At 53.7% G+C, this 13,075-nt stretch overlaps 1 protein-coding gene across 2 annotated transcripts in view; it reads left to right on the forward strand.

The window, feature by feature from the left end:
- MYO7B (myosin VIIB) overlaps positions 1-12,744 on the forward strand; it is a 118,291-nt gene extending 105,547 nt beyond the window's left edge. For both annotated transcript variants that reach the window (XM_037069957.1, XM_037069966.1), the window contains 17 exons: positions 2,150-2,267; positions 2,355-2,481; positions 3,566-3,732; positions 4,766-4,947; positions 5,866-5,996; positions 6,332-6,489; positions 6,697-6,850; positions 7,285-7,440; positions 8,507-8,607; positions 9,245-9,363; positions 9,604-9,691; positions 10,277-10,383; positions 10,835-11,020; positions 11,345-11,461; positions 11,674-11,757; positions 11,926-12,045; positions 12,417-12,744. In XM_037069957.1, the coding sequence (XP_036925852.1) occupies positions 2,150-2,267; positions 2,355-2,481; positions 3,566-3,732; positions 4,766-4,947; positions 5,866-5,996; positions 6,332-6,489; positions 6,697-6,850; positions 7,285-7,440; positions 8,507-8,607; positions 9,245-9,363; positions 9,604-9,691; positions 10,277-10,383; positions 10,835-11,020; positions 11,345-11,461; positions 11,674-11,757; positions 11,926-12,045; positions 12,417-12,518 (2,217 nt within the window). In that variant the 3' untranslated portion in view covers positions 12,519-12,744. The remainder of the gene's footprint in view (positions 1-2,149; positions 2,268-2,354; positions 2,482-3,565; positions 3,733-4,765; positions 4,948-5,865; positions 5,997-6,331; positions 6,490-6,696; positions 6,851-7,284; positions 7,441-8,506; positions 8,608-9,244; positions 9,364-9,603; positions 9,692-10,276; positions 10,384-10,834; positions 11,021-11,344; positions 11,462-11,673; positions 11,758-11,925; positions 12,046-12,416) is intronic.
- The last annotated feature ends 331 nt before the right edge of the window (positions 12,745-13,075 follow it).

The raw sequence follows: 13,075 nt of genomic DNA on the forward strand, positions 1-13,075 counted from the left end.
CTCCCCACAATGATAGGCCTTCCAAGACCCGCCCTCCTGTCAGAGCCTTCCTCTTGTGCTGAGCTCTGCAGCAGGCATGAGGGAACACAGGCATCTCTGAGGCACCAGATAGGGCTTGATGCCACTGCTGCAGGAGAACTGTATGGGGAATGACTAAATAGGACGAAACCCTTTAGTTAAAGGTTCCCCCAATTTCATCCTTCCTATGGCACTGTGGACCAAGAAAGGACAGGATAGGGAGTGGGAAAGAAGAACACAGCTCAGTGTCTGCTCATCAGGGATTGACAGCCCAATGGCAGGGAGATTAGCCCCAGCTGAATGGTTCCAGTAGGAGGGCCCAATCAGATTCAGAAAAGGACATTGCAGAGGACCAAGTGATGTCATCTCCTTTCTGCCCCTTAAAAGGTAACCTAAAGTGGACCATGGACAAGGGTCCTGTGTGCCTGTGGTTTGGGAAATGCTATTGCTCTGTTCTGCTCTTAGGGAGTCCCAGTGAAATGTTTGTGCAGTAGAAAGTCTGACTATTTTATCCAACATTTCCCAAACATATTTGGCCATAGAAGCCTTGTTCCACAGACATTCACTTGCACTTGCACTCCTTGGGAACACTCCTGTGACAGGCATTTGGGGCAGCAGAGCCCCTCTTGAGCTTTTATGGTGTTCCCCGGCCTGGGAAGATGTGTTTGCAAGAGAGATGTGGATTTGGGGGGGCACATACAAGAAGGAGGGGAACCAGAGGCATACACAAACCTAAATGATCATGAGTAAGAAGTGGCCATCCTTTGGGAAGGGGAAGTTGGCCTGAGGGTAAAGAATTAGATCTTCCCTCACCATTTTTTTGCAAAGTGGATGTAGTTTCAATGATTTTTTTTTCATTAAACACTTCAAGCACATACATTACCAAATAAATCAGAAAATATAGACAAACACAAAAAGTGAAATCATCATATATCATGCTTAATATTGTGATATATACCCTTCCAGACTTCTTTATTCACATTTACACAGATGAGATATGAATATGATAGAAAGACATCTTTTTAAAAATAAAAAGATCATATTCTATGACAATTTTCAAATTGTTTCTTCACTTGACCCCATAGTATGGGGCCATGTTTCCATGTCCTTACATACTGATCTTTATGTTCATTTGGATGAGTGCATAGAATATATTAATGAATTATAATTCACATTTTTTATTCCTATTTATGAATGTTAAGGTCATTTACCATTTTTGACTATTTAAACAACAAGGTGAACCACTTTGTAGAAATAACTTTTATACACTTGGTTTATTCATCGGGATAAATTTTTATGAAAGGAATTTCAGAGTATATGAACATTCTAAAATATTTGATGTATGTGGCATATTGCCAAATCACTCTTCAGATGTGGTACATCAATTTATATTTCCCAAGTCAGTATGTGAATATTACCCAACCACTTTTTAAAGTAGAAACAAAAGAAATATTTTTTTAAACAAACAGTAAAAAGAAAGTTCAGTCATACATACAGAACAGTGGAGATGGGGAGAGGAAAGGGTGAAGGAGGGTGAATAGCAAGAAAGAGGGAGTAAGGAAAGTGGAGATGGAGACTGGAGAGGGGAAGTTGAGGTGGAGGCCTCTGAAAAATGCTTCCCAAATATATGAAAGTAGAAAGAAAGAGGTACCAAGGACACAGAGATACACACCAAGACAGGCCACATGTTCAGAACAAGATACAGACCCATGCGACTTGTGTTGGCAAAAGCCCATCAGAGCACATAGACACGAGCCTGCAGACACACCCAAGTGTGTGGCACGGCCTTCCATGCAATAGTAGCCAGCAGCAACCAGGCCCTGCAGCTCGCAGGCATCCCAATACTAAAGAAGAAGAAAACCTCCCTCTTCTCAGAATCATCCATGAAGGGACCTCCCCCAGGGCAGGTGAAATAGGGCTTCATCAGCCCCCTAGCCTTCCCACCCAGTCCTCACTAGACACTGGCTCCACTGTAGGTAGGGGCTTCAAAGAATGATCCAGCAAACAAATTCCTAGGCACCAACTGAGTATTAGTTCCTACGCACTCTAGGAGTGGGGAGGGGATGGAGTTACACCCCTGTTGAGAGATGTGAGAGGAGTGATGGTGGTGATACACTGTGTCCCTGAGCAGGCACCATACACCCAGAATCGGGCTATGCCACGGGACGTGCAGGAGCAAGTGGTGGATGCTGCCCGCCTGCAGTGGCCACTACTCTTCTCCAGACTCTTTGAAGTTACCACCTTCTCTGGTAATGGCAAATGATGGGGTGAGGGGCACAGGTGAGGACCCCTACCCAGGGCCAGCTTGTGCTTCACATTCTGTCTCCTTTGGCCAGGACCCCAACTGCCCAAAACTCAGTTGATCTTGGCTGTTAACTGGAAGGGGCTGTATTTCCTGGACCAAAAGGAGAGGATACTCCTAGAACTCTCTTTCCCAGAGGTCATGAGTCTGATCACCAACAGGTGGGTGCCCCCAAACAAGATGTTCAAATCTCCTTCTCCTCAAAGCTCAGTCCTTGGGACTTCAGGAGAGATTGAGAGAGGGAGGCACATTGATCCTGGGAGTCCAGCTGGAGTACAGGGATGAAGACTGATGTGTACCATGTGGTGGCCATTGGACATTGGGCCCTACCCTTTTCTGTAACTGGCCACACTGCCCTGCCCATAAGGTACTGTGTCTGTGAATTCTGCATTGCCCTCTCAGCCTCTCTTTACACCCACATTCTCCTGGAAGGGGCACATGATCTTGCAGCCGTTCAGTTATGTATTCCTTATAAGCTCCTTCCTTCTCACTGGTCATACAGAAGGTACAGGCCATCTAGGGGAAGAATCGAGGGACAGAGCCTGGGTCCTGGGTGTGTGCAAGGTCACATGGCCATGCTAGAGTGGTCTTGCAGGCCAGGCTGGGCCCAGCCACCTACCCTCAAGGTTCTCTATGGCTCTCATCTCCTGAGAATGCCTCCAAGCTCTTTAGGAAGGCTGGTCTGTGTCCAGAAGAGCCCCTTTAGTTAAAGCCCCCAGGGTGGCATAACCATTATAATCATTACCACTGGGTGCAGGACATACACTGGCTACCACTTCCTGAGGCTGACCATGCTAGGCACATTCCCATTTGCCATGAAATCCTCACAGCATCATCCAGCTTGCACATGAATAAACTGAGGCATGCAGAGGCTGGGTAGCTCACCCAAGCTCACTAAAGCTGGTTCCTCACCTTAGTTCCAACTCAGTTCTTTGTGGTGTCACTCTGGTAGCCCTGCACACTGGCCACCTCATTACCTACCCAGAGGTGACCCCACATACAGTGGCTTTGTACCACTGACTGCCTCTGAGGCTTCATGGGCCCTGAGCTCTGGCTGTCTTTCATCCACCACACACAGTGTTGCCTGGGGTCTGAGCCAACTCTAGCCCTGCCGGTGGCCCTGCACAAGTCATTGTGTCTCCTTATCTGTAACTCAGGAGGGTTGCCCTCAGTGAGGCTGTTGAGTGGTGGAAATGGGAAGGGCAGAGGAGGCCTTTGGTCATGTGGTTCTTTTTGTCCCCTCAGAGAGGCCCAGGGTGGACAGAGGCTGTTGCTGTCCACACTACATGAAGAGGAGTATGAGTTTATGTCCCCCAGCAGTGTCGCCATTGCCGAGCTGGTATCCATGTTTCTGGAGGGCTTGAAGGAGAGATCCGTGTTTGCTATGGCCCTGCAGGACCAGAAGGCCACAGGTGCCTAGCTGGGTGGGGTACGAATGTGGTTGGTGAAAGTGGTTGGGAAACTTGCTCATCTTCATGTTGTAGCAGCCATGTGACAAGGAGCAGGGCTCAGGGACTTGAGCAGGGAGATGGAAAAAGGACCATAAAACACTCAAGGGGCAGCTTTGGGCAAAACCCTCCCTTCCACAAAATGAGGGGCTAAAGAAGGTGATCTCTAACCCTCCAAGGCCACCCTAGCTGAGGACCATACCAAGGGAAGTGTGGGAAGAGCCTAGCCTCTCCCACTGCAGAGAACAGCCTGCCGTGGGCCTGTAGTTTGAGCACCACCGCCACAGCCATCCTGTTACCCCATTTTGCAGACAGAGAACCAGAAGGTCAGAAAAGGGAAGCAGCTTGTCCAGGATCACACAGCTCAGGGGAAGAGGGATTTGAGCCCTACATCTAATTCTCAATCCCTATAGGAGCTAAGCACTTGTGGAAAATTGGTGGGGCTCTTACTGCAGGGCTTGGGGAGTGGGGAGGCTCACTGGGATGTGGAAGGAGGAGCTGTGCTCAAGGCCTCCCAACGGTAAAAACCATCAGTCCTGAAACCTTAGTGTTTCCACCCAGTCTGGCCCCACCACTGCCCCACAGAGAAAGGGACTGTTATCTTACTTTACAGATGAGGGTAACATGACACCTAGGCTGGTTTGGTGACTGCCAGCCTGGGCATCCCTTCCCTGTTGGCACACCTCTTGCCTCACAGGCCACAGCTCCTGGTCAGGTCTCTGAGCAGGTCTCCAAGCAGGTCTCCCAAGGTAGGGCCATGGTCAGAGCTCCCCAGCCCCTGCCCACTGGGTTCTGGGCCTGTCCAGGCCCTTGAGAACCCAAACTCTGCGAATCCTGCCACCACTCCATCAGAGTGGCCCAGGCCCTCAGTTCTATGTTTTAGCCCCCTCATCTCTCAATAAAGAGAACCCATAAAATTCCAGCATACCACAGCCTTTGCAGACCCATTGGTAAATTGTGGCTTTTCTATCCTTCTGTGTTTAACCTGGATTTGCAGATGACGACACCCTCCTGCCCTTTAAAAGGGGGGACTTGCTGATCCTGACCAAGAAGCAGGGATTGTTGACTTCTGAGAACTGGATCTTGGGCCAGAACCACAGGACGGGCAAGACAGGGCTGATGCTTACCACCCGCCTTTATGCCATCCCTACACTCACCAAGCCCTCTGCACAGCTGCTGGTAACCCATCTTCAATCAGGGCATCATGAGCACATGGGAAATGGCCAGGATGCTCATCTGGGGGTCCTAGCTCAAGAGCCTGTGTACTACCTCGCTGAGGGCCATGAGGGCCACCTGGGCATCAGGCCAGTTCTGCCAACTCCATTGTTCCTCTGGCATGACCATGAAGCTGGCAGTGTCTATGCCATGTCCAGCACAGTGCTTGACAGTTCATGGGAAGCTCAGTAAGTGGGCATCCATTCCATCTCTCCTACTATGGGTGTGTCCTAGGAACAAACCCATGCCCTCCCCATCCCCCACCTCATTGAAACCCTGACTCAAAGGGGATCAAGTCTCCCCACCCTTTGGAACCAGTCCACTCCAGCCCCTGAAACCAGCCTTACTGGGAAGCAAGACAGGTAGACATATATTGAGTGCCAAGTGTCTATCCCATGTCTGCAATGCAGAATTGACCACAACAGGGACTCTGCCCTCAAGGAGCACTGGGGCAAGTGATCAACTGATAGCAAGTATACAGTGCCACCAACAAACAGCACTGGTTGTTATGAAAGCAAGTAATAGGGTGAAGTTCAACCTATCTGCCAGGTAGCACTGAGATAGTGACATTTGTGTGAAGCCTAAAGGAGGTACAAGCCAAGCAGCAGGGCCAGGTGGCATATGTCCCTGAAGAGAGGCACTGTGGGGAAAGGGAGCCTGGGAAGTCTGAGAAGCCTTCCTAAGAGAAAGGAATCTGGCTCAGGGAGGTTGAGTCACTGGCCCTGGGGTCATGTTAGGTGATATAGAAGGAGTAGGCCCAGGCCTATTCAGGTCTGTGGCCCTGCCCCTCCTAAATCACTGAGACAACTAGGTTAGGAGGAACCCATGGGGAGGGCCTTGTGGACAGTGGCTCCTGGCACCCACAGGTATGTGCCCCCACAGAGCTTGCTGGCCATGTCACCAGAGAAGCGGAAGCTGGCAGCTCAGGAGGGGCATCCAGCAGAACCACTGACTGAGGAGCAGGCCAAGGAGAAGCTGCACACCCTGGAGACATTCTCCTATGAGTTTTTTAGGTGCTCACCGCCCCTCCCCCTACCAACACACACCACCACGCCCAGCCCAAGTCAGCCTTTCAGTACTCCCTGAGAGCTTTGGGGAGGCCACAGAGGCAGGTGTGGTGTCCACCTGGGGAGAAGGTGACCTATAAACCCCCCACAACCACCCTAGAGGTTGGAGGGGGTGACCTGTGTCTCAGCTGAGTACTGTGGATGCAGATGGCACCTCCACAGGGATCCACACTGGGGTCTGGGTCTCCCACCTGACTGTGCCGAAGAGGAGGCAGATGGGGAGGGGCCAGAGGAGCAGCAGAGATAGAGATGGCCCTCACACCAGCCTCTATCTTTGACAGAGCCCTGGAGAAGGAGACAGTCAGCAGAGCCATGTACCCACTGACCAGGCCCCGGGGCCACCTGTGGGCTTACTCCCCTGAGCCACTGCGGCAGCCTCTGCTCAAGCATGTCCATGCCAACACCGAACTGTGGGACGTCACTTGTCAGATCTTCATTGATATCCTTCCCCAGCCAGCCTGCCCCAGCCACATGCCATCTCCATGGGCATGGACCCCACCATCACCCCAAGAGGGGCCAGGTCTCACAGAACACAAGGCAGAGGCAGTGTGCAGCTCAGGACTATTCAGGAGGTGTCATGTGGGGTGGGGCTCAGGATCAGTGTTGTCAGACAACCACACCAGCTTATTCTCCTTGATAGCCACACCCATTCTCAGGTACATGGGTGATTACCCCTCTCGCCAAGCCTGGACCTCCATGGAGCTCACTGACCAGATCTTCTCGTGGGCCCTCCAGGACACAGTTCTACAGGACGAAGTCTACTGCCAGATCCTGAAGCAGCTGACACACAATACCAAGAGGTCTGCTGGGGATGGGATGGGAATGGCTCCCAGAATCTGTGCCTATTGTTCAGACAGGAAGGTGGTAGCTCCTGGAGGCCACACAGTCTGCCCAGGCACTTGAAGTAGCTGCCCATACCAGGATGGGCTGGAACCCTGGTATGTCCCACTGACTTCTTGGAGTGATCAGAGCAGGGAGAGCAATGTACCTGTTTTAGGCTGTGCCTGCTGCCACCCTTGGCCTCTCTAAACTTCAGCATGATCCTCCACAAAGTGAACACAGTAGCACCCCTCACCAGCTAATGGGTATGAAAGCCTACTTGGCCTTGAGCAGCTGGGTCATGGTCCTCCTTGCCCATGGCTAAGCATGCCTCATGTCCATCTCCCCAAGGTGGCTAGCTCACCTGGCCTCTGGGAGGGGTTCTTCCTGAGCTGATGGACTCTGTCACCCCCAGGTATAGCGAAGAGCGGGGCTGGCAACTGCTGTGGCTCTGCACTGGTCTCTTCCCACCTGGCAAGGCGCTAATGCCCCACGTCCAGAAATTCATAGACACAAGGAGGACGAATCCACTGGCCCGTGACTGCAGCCGCCGTATCCAGAGGGTGCTGAGGTGAACCTGGCAGCTCTCATGACTGCCACCTGGACATGCTGAGAGAGCCAGCTGGGCCCTTCAGGAGTTTGTGGCCCAGTGCAGCCAGATTCTGCATCCTCTGCAGAAGCTGGTGTCAGTGTGGCAAGCAAGGACCAAGTCCCTAGCCACTGGGGAGGAGGATGGAGAGTGAGACTCAAGAGGGTCTCAGTGGGGTCTGGGTGGTCATGGAGGCTTCTGGTAGGTTCAGAACCTTGTGACTCAAAATTCTGGGGAGGCAGGAAAAGCCTGGGACACACATGGGGAGGGAACCTGGCTGGCCAGGACTTCCAACACACCAGATGGTGGGTTTTCTTGTTCTCAGGAAGAATGAACATGGGGCAGGAGGGTCAGGGACTCCTACAGGGCCTCTCTGAGGGTATCTACCTCCCCCTCCACAACCAGGGCTGTCACCACAAGCTTCTCCGCCCTCCCCCCCCCCCACACCTCCCAGCACAGCTGCCTAACCAGGACCCACAGGGAACTGCCTGGAGGTCATAAGATGACTTGGATACCCCAAGCCACCCATCCTCCCCTCCTAAGTCAGAGGCCCACCTTTTCCAATCCATGTGCTGTCTTCCAACCCAGCCCTCTTAGAACCTGGAAGTTTTTCCTCAGCTCTCAGATCTCAGTCCCACTGCCTATTCCCCTAGCATGGACTTCTGGGGCTATGAGGGAGAGTAGACTGACCATGTATGTGGCTACAGCAGTGAGTGGCAGCCCTGGTTGTAGAAGGGGAGGTAGATACCCTCAGAGAGGCCCTGCAGGAGTCCCTGACCCTCCTGCCTCGTGCCCATTCTTCCTGAGAACAAGAAAACACTGCACCTGGTGTGTTGGAAGTCCTGGCCAGCCAGGTACCCTCCCCATGTGTGTCCCAGACTTTTCCTGCCTCCCCAGAACCTGAGTCACAAGGGAAGTGAGTCTGGGCTATCCTCTGCTGCATTCTCTGGGCCGCACACTGAGCACTCCAGGCAGGGGCAGCCCCCTGGGGCTGTCCAGCAGGGTGGGGGACAGGGTGGCATGTGCAGTGTGCACTGTTCTACTCTAGGGCAGGGCCCCGGAAGAAGCCCCCTCACCAAGTGGAGGTGGAGGCCATAGAGCAGAACATCTCCCGCATCTGCCATGAGATCTACTTCCCCAATGACACCAGAGAGGTGAATCCCACCCCCCACCCCCCGGAGAACCCTGAGAAACTCTCTTCCCCTGCCCCATCACTGGTGTGCTACAATAGTGAACAGAGTGCTGTGCACCCTCATGTACTTCAGGCCAGTGCAGAGAGGGCAACAAGTCTAAGTCCCAGGGCATGGGACCCCTTGGACTTCTGACCAGAGCACAGGGAGCAGGTGCTGCCATTGGGTGTGCTTGAGGAAAGAGCTCATGTTGGGAGCTGGGAACCATAGATGGGGCAGATGGGAGACAGAGAACCATCCAGTCCCAGCTGTGATAAAGAGGCCCTTAGCCAAGTGGCAGCAGCAAAGCAAGGAGCAGAGGAGGCCGAGGAAAAATGAGCCTTTACAGTCTAAATGCTGGTGAAGTCCCCAGATGGAAAGTTACCACAGTCTGGCTGCAGGGCTCTCAAAGCAAATTCAAATGCTCAGCATCTCAGACCCCCAAGACAGTAAACTTTATAACTAAACAACATAACATCTGGCCAGTTTTCCAGAAGGAAGTCTTGCCCTTCTCAGGCCAGGTGTGTCCAGCCAAACTTAGGAAGGTGCAGCAGTGTCAGGGCTTGAGGCCTCATCTGAGCTGGACTTGTTCTGAAATGGTCCTATGCCACCCCTCTGCCAGATGCTGGAAGTGGACGCCCACACCCGGGTGCGGGACATATGTGAAAGCATCTCCACCAAACTGCAGCTGGCCTCCTGGGAAGGCTGTAGCCTCTTTATCAAGATTGCAGACAAGGTACAGCTGGCAGGCGGGTCAGATGCCAGGGAAGCAAGTGGGCAGGGTGTGTGGAAGTCCCCACTGGGCTGAGGGGCTGAAAGGACGAAGGTGAGTGGGCTCATGAAGTCCACAGGTCCCTGAGTGAGCAAGGCCCAGTGTGGCACCTAGCTTCCCAGGCCCTGGTATCCCCAGGAATGCACTCCCATGAAGCCCTTCCACCTGTGCACCCCACTTCGTCTCTTTCCCTACCCAACCCAGGTCATCAGCCAAAAGGAGGGAGACTTCTTCTTTGACTCCTTGTGGCAATTGTCTGACTGGGTGAAGAAGAGCAAGCCTCAGAAAGAAGGTGGGGAGTGTCTGTGGGACAGGGTCAGGATTCACCTGCGATGAAGGGGTGAAGGTGGGGACTGTCTGACTCCTTGGGCCAGATCACAAGACTCCCCTAGCATTTCCTGCATGACCCTTGCCCATTCATTCATTCCACCTTATACTACCCCTCCCCCCACTGTGTCATGGGTATGGCCAGGCCTGGGACCAGCTGTGGGGGCTCTGTCATGGAGCTCTCCAAACTCAGACAGGGACAAGATATCAGGGAAGGTGTAGAACAGATGAAGGATGCACAGGACTGTGGGGGTGGGCAGGGGCCTGACAGGGAGGTCCAGGAACATTCCTGGAGAAGGTGGCTTCCATACTAGTCTTGAAGGATGAAGAGGAACTGGAGCCAGTGAGGAAGAGAGGTGGGCAGGGGAGGCAGCAGGCGCAAACATAGCAGCATTGTGAATGTGTCAGGAGGACATGCTGTGGGCAGGGTGCAGCAGGGCCCTGGGCCAGGGGAGGAGGGGCGTGGCCGTAGAGCCTGGCAGGCTGGAGGTGGTCCTGGTGAAAGCTGGTCCCCAGGCCAGGCTGGGTGCTTACTGATGTCCCTGCCCAGGGGCCCCTGCGACGCTCCCCTACCAGGTTTACTTCATGCGAAAATTGTGGCTCAATGTGGCCCCAGGGAAGGACATGCGTGCTGACACCATACTCCATTACCACCAGGTACTTAGAAAAGTTCTCTCCAGTCAGGGTTTGGGTCCACCCTCACTCCATCCCATACCTACTCTGAGATGTGGAGGCAGAAGGCCTATGAGGGCTTCATTGTCCCAGGGGCCCTGAAGTCTACTGGGTTGTCGGGGAAGGTCCAGGAACATCCAGAAAGCTGACCCCATGTAGTTACCAGACCTACCCCCTGAAGTTTCTGGAGCTGAGAGCAGAGGGAGAGTAACATTTGGCAACAGTGACTATGCCAGCACCTGCAGCCTGACCACCAGGGAGGGGTGGAGAAAGGGGACCTCCCCCGACCCCACAGTCAGAGGAGCACTGGCCTTTGTCCTGAAGGGTCAACTACACAGGGGTTGAGTGGGCCACTGTGTTCACAGCAAGATGTTAAGGGTCTCTGCCCCATGAACTGGGGGCCAGCAGCCTAACACCCAGTATATCCATCACACAGGAGCTGCCCAAGTACCTGCGTGGGTTCCACAAGTGTTCCCAGGAGGATGCCATCCAGCTGGCAGGTCTCATCTACAAGGCCCAGTTTGACAATGACCAGTCCCAGCTAGCTAACATCCCCAAGATCCTGAGGGAACTTGTGCCGGAGAATCTTATGCGCCTGATGTCCCTCGAGGAATGGAAAAAGGTCCCTCATGGGAGCTGGGGAGGGACCTTCAGGTTACTGCCCCTCCCAGGGACCCTGCCTTGGCAGGATGAGCATATTTCTGGGTATGGAGGATGGTCTGGGCCTGAGTATATCACATCTTCCCCACATTGACCATAGCACCTCACAGACACATTCTGGGAGGAGGACACACCTGGCTCTCAGTGCACTGCCACCCCCACCCCCCGCCGCCCCCAAGCTAGTCTCAGGTACACAGGCTCTGGGCTAAGGCCTCTAGGCTCCATGTAAAGGGCCTGGAGAGGCAGTGGCCCCCACCAGGCCTTCATTAACCCTAATCTCCCACAGAGCATCCTCCTGGCCTATGACAAGCATAAGGACAAGGCAGTGGAGGAGGCCAAAGTGGCCTTCCTAAAGTGGATATGCCGGTGGCCCACCTTTGGGTCAGCCTTCTTCGAGGTGAAGGTAGGCCTCACCCCATGCATACCTGTGCTTGCCTAAGAAGGCTCTACCGCAGCTCTGGCCCCAACAGCCTGAGCTCCCCCAAACATACATCTTGGGGCAAATCTGGTCACTGGGTTTGAGAGGGGTGTGTGGGCACATGTATATGTGCATGTGCCTCAGGGAAGGCAACCTGGCCTGCTAGGATGGGCTATGAGCACCACAATCCTCCCCAGCAAACCTCGGAGCCCTCCTACCCGGACATCATCCTCATTGCCATCAACCGGCATGGAGTTCTGCTCATCCACCCCAAGACCAAGGTAACAGCAGGGCTCCACAGGACTGGGGAGGCTGCCAAGGTCTTAGGAGTCCTCACAGAGGTGGGGCTGTGGTTGCCTGCCCTTCTGCCTCTCCGCTGTGGCCCCAGGGGCTCAGGTAGTCCCCAGGGCAGCAGCTCAGACTCAGACCCTGAGCCACTCTGCCCCCAGGAGCTGCTCACCACCTACCCATTCACCAAGATCTCCAGCTGGAGCAGTGGCAGCACCTACTTCCATATGGTGCTGGGGAGCCTGGGCCGGGGCAGCCGCCTGCTGTGTGAGACCTCTCTGGTGAGCTCCCTATCCCAGCACAAACACACAGGATGCAGAGGCACTGGGGACAGGCTTCCTCCACACTGATGCCCTGCTTCCATCAGGCTAGTTACTAATTATGGAAGCAAGTTCACCTGTGGATGATACCAGGTTGGGAGGCCTGAAAGGAGGTGAGGGATAGGTATCACCCAGGGGCATGGTGGCAAGACCTGGCAAGAGGGCCCTGTGGTTCTGGGCCGGTCTTCTTGTAGCAGGGCAGGAAACCTATTTCCATTCTCACCTCCCTGTCCAGTGTGTCCCTGAGGCAAAAGTTGAGTACTGCCAGGCTCTGGTAAGGACCACCCCCAGCTGTATCCAACAGCCCCAAACCTCATCCTTCCCTTGTCCAGGGCTACAAGATGGATGACCTGCTGACCTCGTATGTGCAACAGCTCCTGAGCACTGTGAACAAGCAGCGGGCTACCCGGGTCCCAACCCTGGGTGACCCTTAGCAGTGGTGGTACACTTGCCCATGCAATCAACCTCCCCAATTTGGGGTGCTTTTGGTCTCTGCTGGCAGCCTTTCATGCTGCCCCCTCTCCAGAATACTCCATAACCCTCACAGATCCAGGCAGGATCCCTCCCCTGCATGGGGCAGAGATGGCAGGCCTCCTGGCCCAGTTGGTAGATTGCTGAGACAACCACCCAAGAATGTTCAATAAAAATTATGGGAGCAGGGAGGAATGTGTCAGTGAAAAGAAAGGATAAGGGTTCAGGTGAGCAGGAGGCCTGGGAGGCACTGGCCAGCAGAGGGTTTCTTCCAGGAAAAGCATTGTGATTTCTCCAGAGACACACAGATGACAACTTCACTCCCAGAGAATGATTTTGTTGGTTTCTCCCTCCTTTGTTTTTCTCCTCCCTTACTCCCCATTTCTTGGACTAGGTTGAAAAGCCCCTCTCTCTGCACACCTTCCTCTTTCCCCTGCATGGCAATAAAATGGGACACATCATTGCTGCCAGGTAGAGAGGCAGAGGCTGCTGGCTTCATGTAGGAGACAGACCTCAATGC

Source organism: Sturnira hondurensis, unplaced genomic scaffold (assembly GCF_014824575.4).
Source record: "Sturnira hondurensis isolate 20B ecotype Veracruz unplaced genomic scaffold, ASM1482457v3 Scaffold0001304, whole genome shotgun sequence".
Taxonomy (NCBI): Eukaryota; Metazoa; Chordata; class Mammalia; order Chiroptera; family Phyllostomidae; genus Sturnira; species Sturnira hondurensis.